Source organism: Nelumbo nucifera, chromosome 3 (assembly GCF_055504915.1).
Source record: "Nelumbo nucifera cultivar China Antique chromosome 3, China Antique-T2T, whole genome shotgun sequence".
In the NCBI taxonomy this organism is placed as follows: Eukaryota; Viridiplantae; Streptophyta; class Magnoliopsida; order Proteales; family Nelumbonaceae; genus Nelumbo; species Nelumbo nucifera.
In genome coordinates, this window is record NC_142651.1 from 61,507,844 (window position 1) to 61,532,021 (window position 24,178).

General features: G+C 38.2%; 1 protein-coding gene across 1 annotated transcript; it reads right to left on the reverse strand.

Annotated features, from left to right (window-relative positions):
• Nucleotides 1-2,139: 2,139 nt before the first annotated feature.
• On the reverse strand, nucleotides 2,140-23,912 carry LOC104609408 (uncharacterized). Its single transcript, XM_010275710.3, has 6 exons — nucleotides 23,466-23,912; nucleotides 5,287-5,351; nucleotides 4,901-5,181; nucleotides 3,677-3,751; nucleotides 3,538-3,600; nucleotides 2,140-2,514 (listed from the first exon to the last, which is right to left on the reverse strand). Exons 1-6 carry the CDS (start codon nucleotides 23,570-23,572, stop codon nucleotides 2,470-2,472), a joined length of 636 nt encoding a protein of 211 aa, XP_010274012.1. The 5' UTR covers nucleotides 23,573-23,912; the 3' UTR covers nucleotides 2,140-2,469.
• Nucleotides 23,913-24,178: the final 266 nt, after the last annotated feature.

Here is a 24,178-nt window from a genome sequence, read left to right on the forward strand (position 1 = left end):
AAGTGAAGGTGGGGGAGCCAATCGTAAAACAATTTAACAAACATGTGACCAATTATAACAAACTATTTCCACAAGACCAGTGTGAGGAGAATAATAAAAATAGAATGAAAACAAGTCACCTAATCATCCCTTCAACAGATAGCTCATGGGCTCATTTCATGGATTCAATTTGCCTTGCTCTCTCCACATTTCCAAGGCATTCCATAATATAGGCATGACTATTTTTTCCGATGTAACATCATCCTACCAAACTCGAGGAAACGCCCAGTCAAAAAATTTGCAACTGCCCTACTTCTCAAATGCAACAAATGTTAATTGCAATATGCATGTCTTACATTAATACTAACAAATAATGTCATCCCACTGAAAATATTAACTCAGATTTTAACGTCATTGATCCCCAACACTCCGCTGGCTACTCATACCTACAAATGTTCAATGAAACAGCATAAATGGAGAAGAAGGAAAACACAGTGGCATCCAATGGTCGAAACCTAGGGATGAAGGAAACCTATGAACAAATTGGGGGCCTCCAACGGCGGTTGAACGGTCGCTAAACCCTGCTTCGAGTTTCCTTCCAAAGGTGAATGCAGGGTGCCTCCGACAACCAGTGAACGGTAAACCAAGCTTTAAGCTTCCTTCCAATGGTGAGCGAAGAATGTCGTTGATGGCCTGTGAATCCTTCCAATGTCAAAACTTTGGGAGAAGGGAGTGAACTTTGTTTTCTTCTTTTTTTGTGGCTCTGAGAAACCTTCCAACATTCGAAACGAAAGGGACGAAAGGGACGAAAGGAGCGAATAAATGTCTTCGTTTTCTTTGAACGGTAGGCAAATCGAGCTTCCTTCAGCCGATGACGAAATGGGACCTCTACCAGATGGCAAATGCATGGAGCATCTAAGAAATCTTTCAATGTTCAAAATGGGGAAGACGGTCGAAACTTTGGGAGTAGGGAGCTTCGAAATGTCTTCGTTTTTGCAACCAGGGGTATAATGGTAAAAACATTTCAACTTTTTGGCTGACATGTGAAGGGTGGAGTGGAAAAAAAATTCAGAATTGTTAGATTGGGGCGACGGGAGTTTCAAATTCCATACCGGCCTCTTTGAGATTTCAAATTCTGAGGTGGAGTTGGCCGAAGAAACCCCTTAAATTTATAAAAAAAAAAAAAGGAAAATTTTTCTAATTTGAAATTTTCATATTTCAGTTTTATCAAACCTCACCTTAGTCCTTAACTAAAATAGTCTAAACATATCCCTATATCGTTTAGTATGAAGAGCAAAAGGCCACGCTCTTTAGATGAATTGTTCTATGGCATCTGATATCTGTCAGAGCAAATAAAATAAATAAATAAATAAAAGGTTTCTAAAAGGGGATATATAAGATGCATATTCTTCTTCAACAACAAATGTTCAGATTCGATCCAATTAAGGCAGAAATAAGGCTAAAAATGATATCCATTTATCCAAATTTGAGGTCAATAATTGGATGGAATATAGGTCTACCTCAACCCAATATGACTAAATCCAAAAATATTTTTACATTTAGTTTATTGATCATCATCATCCAAACCTTATCTCAATATATGAATCCTATTTTGACATTCCAATCTATATAATTAATAGCATTTAAATCATTTCTTACTACTTTGACTCATTCTTTCTAGTCAACCCCTATTCCTTCTAGTTCTTTCAATTAGCAATAAATCACTTCCTATTAGTGCTGTCAAAGGTCCTATATGCATGTAGACCAAACCATCTTATTCTCTACTTTCTCTAGTTTTATGACGTTTATCACCTGCTGGATCAACTCATAAGTTCCTTGTAACGGCTACATTTTTGCACACATTGTTTCTTAATTACCCAACACTCCATACAACATAATTGGCCCTATAACTGTTTTATAGAAATTATATATCTCCTGCAAGTTATTTTCAATTCATTTTATTTACCGTATGCACAAATATCAAATTCAGTATATGATATTATCATCATTTTTAGTTTAATTTATTGATGGTACTCAACATCTAAGTTCCATCTGAATCATATGGATGATATATAATTCAAATTCGAACATTAACGTATCAAATTTGGATCTGGATATTTATGGGATTGAATCCGATACTTTTGCAGCCACAGTACAAGATTCACCGTCATCAATATGAATCTTTATATTTGATGGATGTTCTTTTGGTGAGAGTGGGATGATGGGAATCAACAATTCGGATACATAGATAACCACAAAATCCATTAAGTTGAAACTCCACCTTTAGCACAATCTTCTATTTGTTGACAATACTTCTCTCCCAGACCCGCTGAAACCACTTTCACAATACAACCGAATAATTAAAACCAAAGAGGTTACATTACAGCCTTGTAAGCATGAGCCAGCGGTTGCGCAATTCAGTGTTGTACCATGAAATTCGCTCACGTTTTAGACATACAGCAAGTGAACCTAGTTAGCTGATTCCCAATTTCAGACTCTGGGATCCAAGGCCAAAAGTATTTTCTTCCTGGGACCCTGAATAAACCAGAAAACCTATTGTTAAACTTCCACAGAAACAAAAAAAAAAAAAAAAAATCAGCAGGTTTGAATCCAAATCTAGCTCAGAAATGTGACCATTTGACAATTGCATTTTATATGGCAACTTTTCTATCGAATTGTCACCAACAATTCTTAATTCTGTTGAGTACCAATAAGTTATAGATAGACTTCTTGAGAAGGGATTAAAATTGCAAATCTGGTCTTTTCCCCCTCTATATATTTAATGATCATGACAAGCAAAGCACATTCTTAGGGGCAATGCTGATTTCTCAATGGCGATCCAAGGGAACCATGAAACAGAAACCCATGACATTCGTGATTTAAAATTTACTAATGAACAATTTACAGAAGCAACACAAAACAGTCTCAATTATGCAAGCATGATTGGCTAGTGGCTACAAGTCAGTTTTCCAAATCAGATTTTGTAACAAAAAGTATTTGACTGGCATATCAAAAATGGAGAAGGTACCTAGAGGACATATGTGCTACTTCAGGTGTCCAGAACATTTAATGTCAAACTAAAATAACCTGCCAAGCAGAAACCTTGAAGGATAACCCTAATGCACAAGAAAAACAATGGAACCGAAGCAGGCAAAAGAAACTTTCAATGAAGCTAGTTGTTACACGGTGATTGTTTCATAAATTTACATTCACAAACTGAATTGCGCTAATTTCTTTCTCCTTTTTCTTGTCTATTTTTCCTCTTTATTATTCTGTCTTTTCTTGGAGGATCAATGAGCTTCTGTTCCAATTCCCACCTCTAAGAAACGATATTTTCTCAAGAAAAGATGTCAAGTAGCAACAAAAAAAAAAAGTCATATTTTAAAATGTCAAGGAAATTAATATTGCAAACAGAAATGATCTGTGAACTTAAACACAAATAAAAAGAATGCCTTTCAAAATTCTGGCATAGCAAAACAAGCAAAATGATTAATAATGGCAGCAGTGCACAAACTGAACTAGAATAATATTAACTACAGTAAGTATAAGTGAGTTTACCATGGGAATCCCTAAAGTTTTGAGATCCTCGTCAGTCATGTGAACCAGAGCAGTCATGTCAATCTGAAGAAAGTAATATATATGTTAAACCTAAATACATGAAATTTCTGAAGTTAAAACACAAGAAAAATTCACATACTTCCTCTGCCTGAAAAATAATCAAATACTTTTCGAGACCCAGAGACTGTAGGAAGCCATCCACTGATTTATCATCCTGCATACTTGGATATGTTACCCAGGGGGGAAAAAGAAGATTTAATGGTGGCATTGACATCATAGAAATCTATTCAAGCTAAATGCTAATATGAAGAATGTAGAGATTTAATGGCAATGAATCTCTTAAAGAGAGATGAAAAGGTGCACTTCATTGGAGGAGAGGGGGGGAGAAAAGAAATAATATGTAGCCATTTCAATTAGGAAATCAGCTAGCTCTTTGAGGATTAAAGTTTCTACATGTACACCCAAAATCTTATTATCATATATGGTTACTGGCTATGCATATAAACAGGACAATGTTCCATGAGAAAACTTGGTCCCTTTCGTTGTCAGAAAATTCAATTCCATTATTCCATAACCTTTCAAAGTGCATCTTGAAAGTGTACAAATTTCTCTTCGTTTCTTTTTTTGTCAGACAACAAAACGTGCAAGGGATGGGGGACCTAAGAATCTATAGTTATCGAATCATACCACCAAGAAAATAAAGAAATAAATAAACAAAACAAAACAAAAAAATGCTGGGTGAAGTGTTTTAAAGCAGGAGGCACAAGAAAAGAGCAAGTGCCTTCTAGTGCCCAAGGTGCATGGTGCAAGGAGAGAGGTGTGTGCCAGGACGAAGCAAGGTACAAATTTTCAAGAAAAAGATTAAATACATAAATACATAAACATGTATTTATTGTAAAAGAAATTAAATTTTACGAAAAGCTAATTAGCTCAAAAAAATACACAAGCATAACATACAGAACAGATACAAAGTGAAAGGCAAACAGAAGAAGGATTGCACAAAAGTGCTTCAAGAACTTAACAATTCAAGCATGTCAAAACTCCCAACATGTTTATCTTATCCCCTAGTTGCATTACTCCAAGTAACTAGTGTGATGTTAGACATCTTGTGTTGCTCATCCTAAGAGGTTCAAGCCTTTACAGAGGTGGAGAGCCAATAGACCCGAGGTTGGAGGAAAGGCCCTTGGGGAAAGACCAAACAAGCCCCAGAGCCAACATGTTCCCTCTTAAGAAATACCATCCAAAACCTGCATCTAGCACCTAGAAACAAATTTTTAACTAAAATTGGCAATTCACATAATGCCTGGAAATGGTTAGAGAAGGAAATATCATATGATAGACTACCAAAAAAAAAGTCTACTACCTTTGATTGAGTCTTTTTCTTCGAAGCAGCTGAACTGGAAATCTTTTTGGTCTCTAGTGGAGGTGCTTCAACTGCAACACTTTTTCTAGCAGGTTTAGCTACCTCTGCTACTGATTTTGACTTTGGTGGATCAGTATTTGCTGGTTGTGAATGCATTGTCCCAGATAGTTTCTCACGTAGATCCTGGACACCTGTAACAGTACCCTTTCCGCTCTGATATACTTGCTGGGAACCCTTCTTTTGAAGCTTCAACCTGAGATCTCTACCATCAACTTTGCGATCTTCACATGGAATCAATACATAGTCAAACAACATCGTGATGATGTCAAAAGTTTATGAAGCATAATCATTTGGTCACAAGTAATGGCATCAGAATCAATCCATACTTGATACTTGTGGTTCATCATCCTCATAAAGATCATGCTCCCACTTGTCGTCATTCGGCCGCTGCCTGCAAAAAATTTGCTAAAAAACTTAAAACATAAATTCTACAATCTAACCTATTAGCATACATGGTGAACAAACAAGCAATAAAAAGATACTTGGTTATTAAATACCTTTCAACTCAAGTTAAGAAACTATTCTATTAATCATAAAATAATGACTATTCCTGGTCCTAGGCTTCTAGAAAACTTGATCATTAATAAAGAAACTAATATTCACTACCAATCAAAAAACAGCCACAAATTTCTTGACCTAGTCTTCATTTTAAAAGTTTCACATCTTTAACTCATCTATGAAGTTTAGGTTTCCTGAAGAATCAGAAATTTCACCAACCACTTTAAATGCAATTGTCTCATAAAGTTGGGATCATTAAATGATTTATATGAAGAGGTAGAAGACAATTTTGTCCATTACAAGGTAATTTTTCACCTAGACTAACTGCACAATACAGTCTCAACGTTACTCATAATTCCATAAATCAGTTTAGCATGTAAACCACATCAACCTAAACTATAGTCCTCCCTCAACAAATTAGAAGTATGTATTTATTTTATCAAAGATGGACCAGAAGGTTCACTGAGCAACCCTCTATTTAACAGTGAAAAATGCCTCCACTGCCCCTTTTAGCTTCTTGGTTTAGTCAAGTCTGTCCTGTTATATGTGTATGTTACAATATAAAATGTATCCTTGATTAGTGATGATCAGAGAATATTCTAATAAAATACAGGAAGTACAAAGAGAATATGAGATGGATATCATACAGAAGGAGCTAGTTCATCAAAACCATACCAAAACCAAAAAAAAAAGAAAAGAAAAGAAAAGAAATGTGCCATATGCATGACCATGGGCAGACATGGGAAGACTGAACTTAATTGTAGCTGCTTAACAATAGCAGCTAGAAGCTGGAGGGAAGTCAAGTAAAACTTCTTAAGAACTTGGGTACTTTTCTCATTAAGATGATAAGAGCATAACAATGAATTTGATTGAAAAGATGAGAATAAGCAACCATCATCTTTAACAAAAAGTTTTGAAACAAAAACACAGAGAGAGAAGTCTATGTAAGCCATAAAATGATGCTTGTGCCTATGTTACGCAGATGTGTCAAGGACAAGCTGGACAGGTATCCATGGTTTAAAATGCCCCTAAATTCCCTAATGTTTCCATGACATATTTCCATTTCCATGGGTAGCGACACGAAATTTTACTGGAATTGACATATTCCCCAATGAACACTACCAGCACTATGTAGAGTACAAGAGATAGTTTCCATGACATATTTCCATATCCACTTTCATGGGTAGCAACATCTAATTTTACTGGAATCAATGTATTCCCCAGTGAACACTACCATCACTATATGGAGTACAAGAGATAGGATCATTACATAAGTTGGTGACGATATTGTAGTTATGTGGAGTTACAATGTTATTGCCATTTCTGGATACTGTTTCTTTACAAGGTATTAAGTCCAAGACATTTCCTTGTATTGAATGAAACAATAGATTGTATATCCCATACCTTATTGTTCTTGTACTGATTGGTTAAGGTCAATACCATACTTTTGGTGCGACAATGAAGGGAGGAGAGAAATTCATGACTGCAACGAAGTGGAGAAGGGAGTTACAGGTCAAAGTTAAGAAGTTGATCCTCAAAAATTGCAGAAGTCAGGACCTGTGTACATTGAAGATACAGGATGAGAGAAAAGCAACAATATTCCTGGTTGGGGAAGCTGTGCAGTGGCTGAAAAGTTTTGTCAACAGTGCAACTTTTTCTTTCAGAATGCAAGGCTGGAGGAGCTGTTTGAGTGTTGCTATTAGGAAATACGAGGTGGTGCTGCAATGGAATAGAAAAGGGTGGTTTATAACAGTGATAGAGCTCTCTAAGGGTGGCAAAAAGCAAATGCTCTGTCCGCCAGAAGGGAAAGGATGCAATGGATGGAAGTTGGTCACAGAAAAAATACAGCAATACCTGACTCACATTAAAGAAGAACCTTCGGAGAAGCAGCAGATTGAGAAGGAAGCTCATGAGGTTCGAACTGAAGGGGATGGAGGAAAACCCTGACTTTTCCAAGGATGTGTCTGGTGCAAGCGATGGACAACGGAAGTCTCATAACTCAATGCTTATTGTAAACTCGACCAGAGTACGAAAAATGTCAATGGAAGTGGAAAGAGGGGATTCGGAGAGAACATATGTCAACACGGCAAGGGGGAAAATCAGTGACTCAAAACCAGTCTGGATGAGGTAGTGAGCAAGCTACAGATTAAAAACGCAACGGCTGTCTTACCGTTTTGTGAAAACAGAGCTATTATTGACACCAGCGACAAAGTAGTGGATGTTTCAGCACTGAAAACTGAGATAGGGTTGGTGCTTATTGAAAGATGGAAGATGTGTTGCACTGAAAAAGAAATTACTGCATTGAGCACAATAGTGAAGATGGTGGAACTGCCATTCAATCTGTGTAAGGAAGAATATATTGAAAGACTAGTTATAGCACTAGGGGAACTTTGAAGGAGGTGTGCTTCGATGATTTGTATGCTGTGAAGATCAAGATGGCTGGAGTGAAGCCAGAATGCAATCCCACAATCCTTTGAGCTGTTGATTGAAGATGATCAATCCTTGCCAGAGGCAACCTTTTTGCAGAAGCTTTTGTGTTCTGTCCAAAATTTTTCCAGCCTAAAAGGGGTTTTCCCTCTAACCTCCAAATCTGTACTTAGGGTGATAGGCCAGTGATCGGAAGTACAACGGGAGTGGATCTCCTGAAAGGTCAGGGGGTATTGGGCTTCCCAATCTGAAGTAATTAAAAATTTGTCAAGCCTACAACTTAACGCATTCTCCTGAACGTTCGACCAGGTAAAATTACCATTCCTTAGGGGGAGGTCGTGTAGCCTGCATCTGGAAATGAAGTTGGAGAACTCCCTCATACTTCTATTTACCCTCTTCCCATTGGAGTGCTCCTGACTGAATCTCATGACATTGAAGTCTCCTCCCACGCACTAGGGAAACTCATCATGTTCATTTAAGGAATCCAGCTCTTCCCAAAATCTACTCCTAATTGATGGAGCATTAGGTCCATAAATTGCTGTTAGAATCCAGGTGAACTCATCTGCCTTGTTTGTGAAAAGTATTGAAAGGGAGAATTCGCCTTTATCAGCTTCCACTCCTGAAACCACGTCTTCTCTCCACATGACAAGAATCCCTCCTGAAGTGCCTATGGCTGGGAGGGCAGTCCATTTTCTGCCTCTTAAACCCCAGATTGCTCTGATCAACTTCCTGTCCACCTCTTCTTTTTTGGTTTCTTGTAACAGAATAATGTCAGGATTCTCTCTTCGAAGGGTGTCTTTTACTAAGCTTCTCTTAATTTCACCACCCAGTCCCCTTACATTCCAGCTCAGGATCTTCATCTTAAACTCTGTTGGTCTTACTCTTACCTATTCTTCTACTCCCTTCTCCTGCAGTCCATATTTTGATCAGCTATACCCCATTGTAACCTCTTTAATTCCCTACTCGGTCCATTTTTCAAATTTTTCTTTGTTCCTGATATCTCCCGGGCAACTCCCATACCTCTTATGTTAATCCATTCTTTACCAAAAGCCTTGTCGGAGTCACAATGCTGGAGACCTAGTTCTTTGGCCATCTCTGTGACTTCATCATCATTTTGTTCCCTCCTAGGTCAACTAACCAAGTCCTTGGACACTGAAGTTGAACCCGAAACCTCCACAAATTCGCCTTTGTTTGGGAAAGCCATTGATTGGGATAGTTGGTCACCTGAACCTGGAAAACAAGGACAGCAAGGGTAGTAATGAGAAGGTGAATCACGATAATGATAGAAACAAGAAGAAAGTTATGGATTTGAAAAGGGAGTAGAGTTAGAGAGATTTGCAAATTGGTTGTGCGGTAAGTTTCTTCCTCGTCCAGCCTCAAGGTTTTTGTTGGCGGAAAGATTCCCGTAATCTGGATCTACCAAACAGACATCTTCCAACATTTCTACACTTCCCCACGCTTCTCTTTCTGCAAATAGGACTTTGGATCTGTTGAGAGCTATCTCCTGAGTATTCATCTCTAATTCTGTCCTATAAGTGCTCAGGTCTTCCTCCAACTCAGATTCGCCTTCTCCAGAGGAGCTTGGGATCAAGCTCCACGACAGTGTTGGGGGTCGGTGGACTCCCTTTCTATGAGCATTTAGACTTGGGGGAGTTGCAGGGATGTTTGTTCACTGAAAGTTGGTGTTGATGGAGGGCTTAAGGTTGGAATGGCCTTCTCCCTAGTCCAAAGGTGAGTGACAGCCCGATGGTTTGACGGGATGCTTAACCGGGTTGGGTTTGGGTAACCAATAAGATCTCGTAGCACCTGGGTCCAAAAAAAATAGGCTCTGAAATGGGCTTTGGAACATGAGCCAAGGATTCATTCAATATTTGAAAACCTTTCCTTTTATGGCTCTTGGAATAGAGCTCCTCTCCTCTTCCTCTTGGAATAGAGCTTCTCCTCTTCTTTTACAATTACCTGGTAAGGAAAGGTTTTGCTTTACACGCCTTTGCAATAGCCGCCACCTTTTTGTCGTCCTTAGCACAAAAGCTTCCTACGTCGGCCATGGGCTCAGCTAAGGCTAAGTTCGAAAGTTGTTGCTCCGAGTTAACTCGATGAATGGGGAAGATGACTCAGTTTTCTTCCATACTTCGATCATGGCAAAGAACCAGGCGTTTCTGTCTGATTGGTATCAATCAGGGGATGGAGTGAACTCCTCGGTTTTCACCTTCAAGCAAGCAAAGCTCAGCTCCAACTAGTCTTTGGTTTTCGGGTCAATCTCTTCTAGCCCTCCACATAAGCTTCCTATCAAAGAAAACACCTCCTCCGACCATATAGATGGAACGGGAGGTCGTGAACTAAGACCCAGCCATCAAAACTTAACTCAGAAGGGACTACGTTAACAGTCGGCCACCACCAGTCGATTTTCACCCATCTGCCATAGACGAGAATCTTCTTCAACCTCACCCAAACAAAGACTAGATCTTCGGATGAGGCAAAACCCAATGCTTTGTTTCGAGAGAAAGGGTGGAGACGTAAGAGTTCAGGGGAATGAAGGTTAGTTGATATTCCTAGCTCGACTTTGTTCCAAGTTAGGCCGTCAGTTTTCGAGCACACAAGAATTTTTCCATTTGCCGAAGGGTCTCGGTTGATTGGCTATGGAGATGTGGGCTCAACCACCATCCTTAACGACTTTGCTCGTTGCCGATAAGGATGGAAAGTCCCCTTGTAAGGGAGCTTCAGAGGTTGGCGATCCAGGACTCAGGAGAATTGAGCTTAACACTTCAGCAAAAGTTTTCCAACCTCATTTCCTTGTTTCTTCAGGGATGCAAATGGCTCTAAGTTTTTGAGCAAGCTCCCATCAACTTAAGCGGATGAAACTACCCCATCTGCTTTCGTTTAGTTGAAGAAGCACCTTCCCTCTGCGGGCATGCTTTCATTCCTTTACCAAACTTTTTTTATCTTTGATCGCCTCTCGAAGAAAATCTCCCAACCATTTCGCCTCTTCTACTAACAATGAGATTTTCGATCAAGCACCTCTACCTCTCATAATCAACGCCAAAACGCCATCATGTTTATGGAGTGATGATTCAAACTCAAAAAGTTTTTGATCCTATTGCTACTAAATGGCGTATATTTATGAGATTTGTTGTTGGAGTTAACATCGTGTTCGCCGATGTAGTTTTTACATCGACTATCGATGTAAAACTTTAGAGCTGATGAGGTTTTACATCTATTATTGACGTAAAACTACACTCCATCCAAACGCATATGATGCATGGGAACCCCAACTCTTGGCCAGCGCACAGCCGTGTTGTGAGTGTTGCAAGCATTGATACAAGGGCTCCTCAAGAAAACGTATGCCTACTTGGTTATGATGTTACCATAGGTTGCGGGGCAGTTTGTGTCAATTTTTTCCAAGAAAGCTTCCCAACAAAAACTACCAACCCGAGGAGAAATGGGCTTGCTCCAAATCTCTTTAATAGGGAAGGACAACCCAAGAGAAACAGGAGGCTGAATTAAAGTCTCAAAGAACAAAGCACAAGAGAAAGAACCAAAGGAGGAAGGGGTCCAAAATCTGGTGTCTTCCTTACTAGGGTTCAAAAAAACATTTTCAATGATGGCTAGCAGAGATGAAATACAGCCCAAGTCTGTATCCCTAATTGCCCTTCTCAGGCCCAAGTTCCACCCAAAACCAGAAATAGATTCTAAAGGAACTAAGAAAGAGGAGATGGGTTCATTTTTCAAATCTAACAAAGCATACAAAGAGGGAAATTGGTCCATCAGAGGTAAGTCCCCAACCCAAGGTTGCTCCCAAAACTTTATTTGATTACCAGAGTTGAAATCATACCTGATCCAAGGGGAGAAAACTGGAAGCAGATCATGAATGGCTTTCCAAGCAAGTCATTGGCCAATATCCTTATCCAAGGATGATCCAAGGGGAAGGCTAGGAGGGGTTTGGCTCTATTTTCGTTTGAGAATATGTGGCTTTGTCATCCAAGGTTTAAAGAAAAAATTAGAAATTTGTGAGAGGAGAGAAATCCAAGAGTTAATTGGGAGGGTATGAGATTTTGCCAAAAACTAAAGGATTTGAAGGTTAAGATAAAGGATTGTAATATCCAACATTTTGGGAGATTAGAAGAGAGAAAACAAGAGATGATCAATCAAATTAAGATGTTGGATAGTAGAGAATATGAAGGAATCTTTGAGGATAATGACAAGCAATAGAGGTGAAGGAAGCAACTAGAGAATTGGAGACAAAAGCCTAGGATCAAATGGATAAAATAGAAATACTAAATTTTTCCATGCTTTAGCAAATGACAAAAGGAGAAAAATCTTTATCTCAAAATTAAAATTAGAGGGTGTAACAGTAACTTATCAAAGTGAAATTGTTGGAGCTTTTGTGGCACACTTTAAATCCAGTTTTAGAAGACCCCTAAGTGAGAGATTAAGGTTAAATATTGGACTGCCCAAGTTTATTTGATGTTCATAAGGGTTGGTTGGAGGAAATAAAGGAAATGGTTTAATCAATGGATAGAGCAAAAACACCAATTCCATATGGATTTACAATGGCTTTTTACCAAGATTGCTAGAACATTCTAAAAGATATTTGTTTTATCAACATTCTGAAAGATGATCTCCAAAGGGTTTTCAATGCCTTTTTTGACAAGGGGTTATAAATCCAGGACTAAACTCCACTTTCATTGCACTAGTCCTTAAAAAATTGGATGCAAACCATCCAAGGGAGTTCACGCCATTCAGCTTGGTTAAAAACCTATTACCTATATAAAATCATTACGAAGATGCTCTCTTAAAGGATTAGGTGAGTGCTTCCCTCTATAATCGCCCCAAACCAAGGAGCTTTTGTTAAAGATAGGCAAATTATTGATCAAATCCTTATGGCTAATGAAAGTGTGGAGGAGATGAAGAGAAATGGGAAAAGGTGCTAGTCTATAAGCTTGATCTGGAGAAGAAGGCTTATGACTTGGTTGATTGGAACTTCTTGTTGGAGGTGATGAAAAATTATGGATTTGGAGACAAGTGGTGTAAATGGATTCATCGATGTATTAAAACTTATCATTATTCAATCTTGGTAAATGGGACTATATTGGATCATTTTCCAACTACCAGAGGAATTAGATAGGAGACCTTTCCCCTTTTCTATTTACTATAGTGGATAATGTCTTAGGGAAACTAATTCAAAGAGAATATTCAAGAGGGCTTGTGAGGGGATGGAGAGTGAGCAGGAATACAGTGCCTCTTACCCATTTGCAATTTGCTAATAATAGAATCTTAGTCAACGAAGGTGATCTTAATTGGGTAAGAAGTTTGAAATTGGTGGTGCAACTATTTGAGTAGATGTCAACTCTAAAAATCAATTTTAATAAGAGTTGTATAGTGGAGATAAATAAGGATGAAAGTGAATTGTATGAATGAGCAACAATCTTGGGTTGTGAAGTATTACACTGGTTGATGAATTACTTGGGCTTATCCTTGGGAGATAATCCGTAAACTTTCAGAATCCTATGGTGGACAAATTTACAAAGAAATTGGCTTCGTGGAAGAGGAATTATATATCTTTCGGTGGTAGAATTACTTTAATCAAATCAACCTTGGCCAACTTGCCTGTTTATTTCCTCTTGGCATTCAAAATTCCAACTAGGGTTTCTAAAACACTGGAGAAATTAATGAGAGATTTTTCTATGGGAGCCAAGGGAGAAGAGGAAGGACCATAAGGTTAGATGGGAGGTTGCAAGTAGAAGTAGGCCTGCTGGTGGTTTAGGAATTCAAAACATTCAGAAGAGGAATATGGCTCTGTTAGAGAAGTGGTTGTGGAGACTGTCGGTGGATAAGGATAAATTCTGGGCAAAGGTGATCATTAGCATTCATGGGCTAGCGGCAAGAAGCAGCTAAAGCTACTAATGCTACTCCTTTGAAATCCATACATGCCACCCTTCCTTCTTTCCTACCTTTCATCAGGTACAACATGTGCTCTGAGTGGGAATAATTCTGAATCTACTGATCATTTGTGCATTCATTGTCCATACTCCTCTCAGCTGTGGAATTATTTTTTCAGTTCTATGAACTTAAGATAGGTTATGCCAAGATCGGTTAAGGAGCTTATGTGTTGCTGGAACATCAAAGGGCTTAACAAGAAAAGGAAGATAGTGTGGAAGACCATCCCTAGTGCTGTTTTATGGTCCATCTGGTCCAAGAGAAATAGTAGGTTTTTCTGTAATAAGGCCTTAAGTCCAGAAGATTTAATACAGAAGGCAGTGGGCAAGTTAATCTCTTGGTGTCAGTCTCTGAAGAGTTCAGAAATTGTAATATGTTTGTTGTTTTTCATTCCAGTTCTTGGTGGAGTTTGTAATTGCTGAGTAGATTAGTCTGCCTTTTGGGACTGATCTCAGTTTGTATATGCAGATTATGTTTCAATAAATATTACATTACCTTTTCCAAAACAAAAAACATGTGCTCTGGAAAATTTTGGGAACATGTCTAGGTGGGGAGTTTGCCTTTAAAAGATCAATTCCCTTCTCTCTTCTCCTTATCTAATTATAAAAATGAGCCAATATCCACCTTTTTGTCTTCTGTTGAGTTGGGTTCTGAGCTTGATTGGGACCTGGGTTTTAGAAGAGTATTCAGAGGCTCTGAGTTGGACAATGTCTCAACCGTGCTTTTAACCTTACACCAAAGGTTTTTCTAGGCCCATCAAAATTGGATTCCCAAATTTGGACCCTCTCCTCTTCTAGCATTTTTATCTAAGCATCCTTTTTCAAAGGCCTAACTCAAAACTCTGATAGCCTTGGGCAAACTTTCCCTGATAAGGAACTTTGGGGTAAGTTGGTTCCTCCAAAGGTTAGGGCCTTTTGTTGGGAAGTTTTCTTGGGAAGAATCAACACTTATGATTTGCTTCAAAGAAAGATGCCTTCTTGGTGCTTACCTCCTAACCAGTATCCTTTGTAAAGTTAACAGTGGGTCTTGCTTCCACTTATTAATCTCCTTCCCCTTTGTTTCTTTCTTCGTTTGGGCATAGGTGGACTCTCCCACCAAATGCACAAAGTCTCTTTGACTCTTTAACTAGTAGCTAGACAAAGAAAAGGGGTAGAATGCTGTGGAGACGTCCAAGAGTTGTGATCTGTTGGACAATTTGGGAGAAAAGGAACCAAAGAAACTTTTATGATAAAGAGGAGTTAAGGGGCAGTAATAGAGGTGGCAGTTTATTAATGAAAGAAGGAAGTTCAAATGGCTAATTCAGAGCATGGAAGTGAGACTAAAATGAGCCAAAAGAAGTGCAATTCTTTTGCAGATGTACTTGCCAAGCAGAGAGTTGGAAGGGTTCAAATGCTCTAGGCTACTTCATAATTTTTCTGTTTTCTTTTTGGGGGAGAGTTAAGAGAGTTTACCCCTCCCTACTCCTGTAGCTAATTTACCTTTCCCTCATTAATTTATTGATTTATGTTCTTGATAAAAAACAATGTTATTGCCCACTAAACTTACATGATTACCACTTTGAGCAAGTTCAATATTCATTTCAAACATGAAGTTAAAGATAAGTTTTTTTCTTTTTTTTTTTTTGTGTTATATACTATTTAGTTGATCAATTACTACCATTTACATTTTCTATGAGTTTAAATCTTGCTTTAACTCATTCTATTATGAAATTTTGAATCTTAAGGTTTATAGGACAACTTCAAATCGTATTCTTCTGGCTATAACCTTTGTTTCTTAGCTTTTTTAATGATTTGGAACAAAATAATAAGTTAAAAAGGTGTGCCTATGCTTCTTTTATCATTTTATATTTTTGCATATTTTACAATGTTTCCACCATGTCTATAATTTTAACAATATTTCCAACACGTTTCTTGTATCTGCTTGACCAACATTTTAAACCTTGTCAGTATCCAGGTAGAATAAAAAGTCATAATTTGTCAATATACAGTCTAACTCTCAATGTCTTTAATCAAATACTGCTTTCTCGATCTCTGTGCCTCAAAACCTGTGAAAGCCAAAAGGCTGCATTAGGATAGCTCTTCCAAATGTGTAAAGCAAGGAAGACTCACTATACATCCTTACCCTGTGGTCTGGCATTAGTCATGGATGAATTAATTAGACATTTACAAATAGGAGGTCCCATGGTTTATGTCATTTGTTGATTGTTAGGAGACGTGAATTCAGGGGTGCTTTAGTCATTCTCATTACCGCTTTAAGTAACATCCTCATTACTAAAGTTCCACTACACCTAATAAGGGCAGTGGAGAGTAATTCAGGATCCAATGTATTACAAAGATACTCTATTTTACAAGACTGTTGTACCTTGGACTCCCTCTAGGTGGTAGCCTCAAATTCAGTGCCTTTGAGAGACCCATTTTGACAGATGCATATAAAATTTGTAGCGTGGAAGAAAAACTTTCCCTTGGTGGCAAATCATCCTACTAAGCTCCACCTTTTCCAACCTTCCTGCTTACTTTTCTTGATGTTCAAAGCCCCAGCCATTAAACAATTGGACAAGTTAATGAGAGGATTTATTGGCTTAGGATAAACTTGTCTAAAAATAGCCTTGCCTTCAGCCTTAAACTATCGTAGTTAAGATTGAGGCTTTCTTTGGATTTTCCTTTTATTCTCATTCTCCCCACCTTAATTGGTTTGAGAACAGTCCACCATCCATTAAACCTATACTTCAAGAAGAACGCACAACATCAAATCAGATCACACCATATAGAGTCCTCGTATTTTCCAATACAAAAAAGTAATCACTTTGTGATAGGGATGTTTGTATCACTTAACCATGAAACTTTGCAAAGATGGCAATATTTTTCTACTTCAGCAATTATAGCTTTTGAACCTTGTCCTGCAAAGCCACATTCATACTTTTCCTACCATCAATGATTAAGTTACACTTTACTTCCACACAAAAAGTGAGGAATGTAATATATTACTGTGCAACCAATCATCAAATTTTTCCTCCTTGGGGACTGCTAACCAACAGGTTCTATCAAATACTCATGGTCATATTCACCTTCTTTGGATTCTTGTTGTTGGTCCTCCAATGGCAATTTCATCTTTTCCGATTATCTTGTTCCCCACAATGTAATGTGTTTATTAGGTGTGCTACGTAATGTCTTTTTCCATCACAATCAGAGCACTCAACATTCCTACTATTCCATAATGAAGAATCCCCAACAACACTATAAAGTGGTTTTGTAGTTTTCTATTAACGAATTTCAGCTGTAAGGCCTATTTTAAATCTGGAAAGGAGGTCAATCATCACTATCAATTTGACAAAACATTGTTAACTCATTAAACTTCTTGATGCACTGTTCTCCATGGGCATATTCCCTTGCCAAAGTGTAACCAGTTGCTCAAAGAAAGCTTTTTCCTAGTCTAAGGGCAAGTACTTCTTCAATTGTAGCTTCATTTTTTTTTTGATAATTAATTGTAGCTTCATCTTTTCCCAATGTGTAATAATACATGGTTGTCCAAGTTTATATAGACAATCCTCTATACTTCACCATAGGCCAACCTTGAGACTTAAGAGTGGGTAGATTAGTTGACACCACCAGTTGCTCAGGGAAATGTCTCTCTAGAGTAGTGATTTAAAAGGCGTGCCTAGGCGCACAGGCGAGGTGCATTTTAGGGTAGGCGCCTCGCCCAGGTCCTAGGCGCAGCCCATTCAAAAGGCATGCGCCTTAGCCCAGGGGTGCGCCTTTTGAATATTTGCCACTTTTTCCTTTCGTTGAGTCTAGCAGCTGGGTCGGGGGCTCTGCCCCCGGACCCCCATGCCATGCCCCTCAAGGCCACAACCCAAACAAGTCCATGTTAGGGTCTTAAATTCTTATTCACTCGCTAACCGAAGCTTCAAGAACCCCCTATTTGGTAATGTTGTCCATTCATTCATCCTAATAAAACATCTTCTTAAAAGCAATTAAAACTATAAAATCATTATGTTTTGTGTGAAAACTAAGAATTTAAGACCCTAACAAGGACTTGTTTGGGCTTGCCTCGAGAGGCGTGGCACAAAGGCGGCTTGTAGAATTAGGAATGTAACATGTCACATTAGCTCCGCCCCCAGGCGTGGCACAATTTTTTTTTAAATTGTGCGCCTTGCCTCAAAAAGGCGTGTGTCTCACCTTGCGCCTTGCGCCTCAGGTGCAAAATGGCCCTTGCGCTTTTAAAACACTGCTCTACAGTTGTCTTCACCTATAATAAGACTCATTAGAGGCTCTAGGTGCATGGGGAGAGAATTGTGGAGTCTCCGATAGCAGCCAATTTGGTGGCTGAAATGGGCCCTAAGCAAGCTGGAACATGCCACAATGCCCCGAGCTTGTTAGTTTGAGACAGCTTTGGTTTACCCAGCAAAGTAGGTTGAACAGAACTGAAGAGATTACATAAAAGTAAAATAGGTGAAAAACAGAATTGATAAGTGGATGGAGATGAGCTCAAATAGAGTTTACAGGTCCATTGAGTAAATAAAAAGGACTAGTGAGGTTGGCTGTTGTACTTTTTCTTTTTTTGAAGATAAATAAAGAAGAAAATGTATTACAAAGAAAAAGAGAAAGGATTACAATAGGTGAAAAGGCATCATCCAAACCCAGAATTCAACCAAGGCCCCTCTAATTTTCAATAAAGCCATCTACCATAGATCAAACCCAATTAAACTCTTAAAACCACCCACATATAAAACCCAAAATCATGCAACTGAAGCCCCTCACTTTACCTCTTCTCCCACCTTTCCCAGAGACCAATCTAGTAATCCACCCATCAAAGACCCCTTCCCAAATACAGAAAACAAAACACATTCACTTCAGACCTTCATCAGTCGAATAAATAACCTCTTTGCCTTTCTCTTCAAATCTCTTCTTGTCTTCTTTACCCACTTGTTAATTCTGACCCCAACTAGCCTCCCCTCAATCTAGCAAAAACCATTTGAAATTGGCACAGTTAGGTAATTTTTCCTGTACCTAAATCTTCTAATTGCATTAGGAATGACCTTAATATTCTTCCTCTCACCATAATTATCATTAATCCTTTCTAGCTCTAACACCGTGTTCTTCTCAAAAACTTGCTCCAGTCAAAACCACACCCTTTTCCACCTCAATGACTGGAGACCTATCAACAGGAATCAAAATGTCCTTCTCATTAAAACCACACTGTTGTACTACTTAAAGGGGATTGTAGAAATTTGGTAATAAATAATGCAAAGATGTGTGTATTTTTGGAGAGATATATGGAGTGGAACCAGACCTCTATGTCAGTCTTACCCAAAGATCTTCAATACAGCCCAGGGTAGTGATACACTAACTAGAGACTGCTATGATGTGGTTGCAGGTCAGCTTGTCTGGTTTCCAAGATTAAGAGGGAAAGTCCATGACTGGAAATCCAACAAACTACTATCCTAACTAAGGGAGATATATCAGGTCTAAACAAAACTAAATTTTCAAGAACAATGATGGACTGCAGAGAGATCAGGTCTGTTTTCAGAGCCAAGGGATGTAGACATTGCTCATAAGTGGATATGAAACACTTATAACCCATTTAAGGTCTTTTCATTTGGACAGCCATTTTGGATAGAATTCTCACTATGATTCACCTGCTGAATAAAGGAATGGTGTTGGATAATCAGGAGTGCCTGTGGTCAAACTGAAGAATCTGCTCATTACCAGATGATTCATTGCAATCTTTCTTATAACATTTGGTGACTTTTCTGCAACTCTTTTGGATACAGTGGGTGTTGGCAAGGGACCTATTTTGTCAAAGCTAGTACTACTGGCAGTATGCTGGTTCAATTTGGTGTGAATGGAACAGCATAATTTCTGAAGGTTGTTGTCCACAAGAAGCTATGACAGGGAAGATGGAGAGGCCCCTTATTTTTTGGGCTAGCATCTGTAGGGACTTTGATGGACTCGATTATCATCAATTTCAGAACCTAGTAGCACTTGATCATTTGGAAAAAGAATTTTGCTATTTAAATGAAGTTTATTTGTATCCTGTTTTTTTAGAAAAGGTAAGTTTCATTTCAAAAAGTAGGGGGAAGGATGTATATGAGGAGATGTTCAATCAAAAGGAAGAAAATAAAAGCAAGTATGTTTATTGCATGCTTGTAGTTACAGTTATCTAAAGACTCTCATATGTAATATCTTTATTAAGGAAGCTCACCCTCTTTTATACTGCAAAGATAAAAAATATCCTTCCAGAAAAACAAAAAGAAAGGAAAACAATGGAAAAGAAGAGGAATGGAGTTGAGGAGATTTCAAAAAAATGTAAGAACATAAAAACAATAACAAAAGCAAACATGAAGTTATAAGACAGTGATTCAATAGACTAGCATTCAATAAAGGAACAGACTGCCTGCAGTAAATTAAGGATAGGTCCTAATGGTGTCAGCACCATTAGGTTTCTCTAAGCACCACCACCTAGAGATGGAGTCAGCACATTCATAAGCTTGGAATCAGCACCAAACCATAAAATTGTAAGAACAGTTCAACTTTCATTCATTCTCAAAGAGTCTTTATACATAACGTCTCTTTGAGATCTACAAGATAAATATCTTCCTACCAAATGTAACTAAACAAGGAAATGCTTACTAACAAAGGAAAGAAATTTTCATCTCAATAAATCTAACAGATTTTCTCAATCTTTATCAAATCCTTGATTGATTTAATTGTAGAGAAAGTCCCAAAGCCCCACTTGAGTTGGCCAAAACAACTAGAATGGGCGAAGTTCATTGGCTAACTTGAGTGTCTGAGTGTTGGCCGCAACTCTGCAAGTACCAGTTGTGAGGCCCATGGCCTTACGACTTCTTTCCATCTTCCTTCTTCTCCAACCATCTAAATCTGGCCCCAGAAATTTTCTATAGGGAAAAAAAGCCTAATTATTTAGCCACATGAACAGATGAACCACATAAGACACAACCTGGTTCAAAGGAAAGAATTTATTTAAACAATGCACTTCATCAGTCTATATTTCCACAGTTCCTTCCCTCAACATTCTTGAGCTCCAAGGTGACCACACCTCACCCACTGCCCATAAATCTACCTACTACAACAGTTTCATCCTTATCTACCTCAACCACAATGAGAGAATACGTCCTATACTTCCAGGAGGAGAGCGCCAAGGTCAGTGCCCCGATTTCTCCAGAACACCCACTCACAGAAGCTCACAAGTAGGGGTGAGCATTCGGTTTAAACCAAAATTTAAAACAGAATTAGAAAAATGAAAACCGAACCAAAACTGAATTAGAGGAAAACCAAATTTTTCAGTTCAGTTTTCGGTTAAAACCAAATTTCAAAAATATATATACTATATTATATATTATATACATCATAATATAAAATATATAAATATATATTATAACATATATTATGAAATCAATTTTTATTATATTATATATTAATATATATAAATATGTTATATGTTAAATATAATATGTTATATATTATATATTATACATTACATGCTATATAGCAAGGTTCGGTTAATTTGGTCTTTTCGGTTAACCAAATTTCTAATTCTAAAAACCAAAACCGAAATATTTAAAAACCAGAAAAAAAAAACAAACCAAATTAACCAAAAACCAAAATAACCGAACCGAAAAAACCAAAACCGAAATTTTCGATTCGGTTTTTCGGTTTTAACCAAATAATGCTCATCCCTACTCAGAAGCTGACATCCTCACACTTTGCAAAGAACAAGGAAGAGTGGCCATGCCTCCAAAGCAGCATCACTTGAAACATCAAACACAGTGCAATTAAAGACCATCCGAAGCTATATCCTTTCTTGACAACAAGAAAGTCTTCTCCAAAAAGTCAAAGGGATTAAACAAGCACTAACATTGAAATAACAATAAAAAAAGGGAACACCCATGGAGAGGAAAGAATAAAAGGAACAATCAACACAAGAGACTCCACTAACAACAATGAACCTCCATCATCAAGAGGTGGAAAAGCATCAAACAATCCTAATGGCACAACCATGATAGGAGAGGGGAAGAAACCTTAGACTACCTTTTCCAACAAACATTAAAAGTCCTCTATCTCAGAATTCCTTTAATGCCAGTCAGAGCCTAAGGATATCTTGCAAGAGCCATTCTATGAAATAAAGATCAACAGCTATGATGTGCGCTAGGCTCGCTGAAATGTCCACTGTCCACATCGCTAACAGCAAACCTGCACCTTCTTACATAAAATCTTATCCTGCATCTACCATAATGTCAACTGGAAGGCAGGCAATGATCCTCACACTTAGTCCATAGAGGAGGCTTTGATTGACTTAATTCCATCAGAACAGCCTGTTCTATAAAAAGGAGAGGATAATTCGGTCCTTTTTCTACAGAAAAAATATCATCAAAGATTGGCGAGTGGTGACCTATTTTTTTCTGCAAGAAGAGCGATCAATTCCATGAAAGACCATATTCAAAATTTCTCCTAGCTGAACCTGAACTCATATAGTTGAAACAAGGCTTAGATGATGATGATGATGATTCAAAATTCCACCTATTTCTTAAGATGATAACTTAGTTAATGGTACTTCTACAGTTTTACCCAAGTACTATAAATTCACTTCTGGTAAAGACAGAACAGCCACATTTCAAACCAGATAATCATTTAATTTCTCTTGCTTCTTAAGATGATAGCTAAGCCAATGGTACTTCTACCCAAGTGCTGTAATTTCACTTCTGGTAGAGACAAAACTGCCATATTTCAAACCAGATAACCATTTTTCCCCTTTAATGAGCTCCAACCTTAGTCTGCTAGAATCTAAAAAGAGACTGCATGTGGGGGATATACACCTTTGCAAAATATTTTCATGTCTTGCAGTTAATCCTTCCAGACTACAAAGTAAAACTGGACAGTTGACAGCAAACTACAACTACAAGAATCAAATGATACAATAAATCCTATATCATGCAACCACCGAAATGTTACCTTATCCAAAGACTACTATAAATTGATACATAAAATCCTCACAGAAACAGCTAATGAGTTTAATAAACATTTAGACTTTTTATGGCATAAACCTTTGAATTTCAAATGCATTAACCAACTAATGTGGAACAAATGACCAATAGCTCCAAGGCACTGACATGTGCTTTTCTTTTCTTGGTATCTAGAAACGAGTTATACATCTTGCAATCCTTTGGCATTGATATTTCCGATATCCATTACGACCACTGGACATGGCAAAAAAAAAAGTAAAAGCCAAGTAATCCACCAATGCGAGTTCCTTCATTTTTACCCCCCCCCCAAGTTAACTCTCTAGGAGGAAAAGTAAAAGAACAAGGATAGGGAATTTGCCTTTTTAGCACAATCATCTCCAAACGACAACCTAAACCCTAACTATATGGCTTCTGCTCCCCAATGCTAAACCCACCCTTATCTGATAAAGCCTAAAACCCTAACCAAAAGTATACCAAAATAAACGAAGAAACAAGCGAAGGCAAAAGTTTGGAAGGGAAAACGTATACTGATATTAAATTCAACTACAGAATGCCTTTAGCACTGCCTGAACACAAGAAAAATTCAACTGCAAAAGACAACAATAATTGAAGAAACCCAATTAGAAGAAAAAAAATCAGATTTCTCAATGAAATAAAGCAAACCTCTTGCCATTGGTTTGCCTCTTACGACCAAAATCATCTCCAATATTCCCGTTAAGCCGCTCCTTCACAGACCTCTTGGTTCCAGCCGCTACTCGATCAGCATACATTGTAGAATCTCACACAAAACTGCCTCTCAGCAAAAACAAACCCGAATGTGAACCCTAATAGGCGAAGAATACAGAAACCCTAAAATTCTAACTAGGGTTTTTTATTCCAAAGGAGAAAGCGAAGTGCTTGAACGGACAGCAAAAACAACTTTTCTTTCCGATAACCGATTAGGAGAGGGATGGATTGCGACGATGCCGATTAGGAGGAGAGGAACGGACAGCCAAGGATTTTAGGAAATTAATTATGGTATTTTAGGAATTGAGTGGGGTGACTGGGCACCAAAGCGAGAATGGGGCGAAATGAGCCATCCTATTTCCGAATTCTGACGCTACTTTTTCCGTCAACTACTGTGAGAACTTGGTTTTGCAGGCAGAAAGAGACAATGCCCAAAATACCCTTCTTTACTGAAGTATATTGAGCTTGCGGACACGATCCTGTCCGGCCAACCTGGCCAACTCAGGCTGGCATGGGTGAGAATCGGTTTAATGCTAATTCTACCCTAACACAAGTAAACATAAGGTTCAAAGTACAGCCTTAACGTATGGGAAGACAATTTTAAAATACGCATTGAGATAGTTTTAGATATATATATATATATATCAGAG

Coding starts and splice junctions, on each gene's coding strand:
- LOC104609408 (XM_010275710.3), bottom strand. CDS start 23,572: ATGTATGCTGATCGAGTAGCGGCTGGAACCAAGAGGTCTGTGAAGGAG. Junction 5,182..5,286: donor TGATGAACCACAAGTATCAA/GTATGGATTGAT, acceptor TTCCATGTGAAG/ATCGCAAAGTTGATGGTAGA. Junction 2,515..3,537: donor AAACTTTAGGGATTCCCATG/GTAAACTCACTT, acceptor TGGTTTATTCAG/GGTCCCAGGAAGAAAATACT.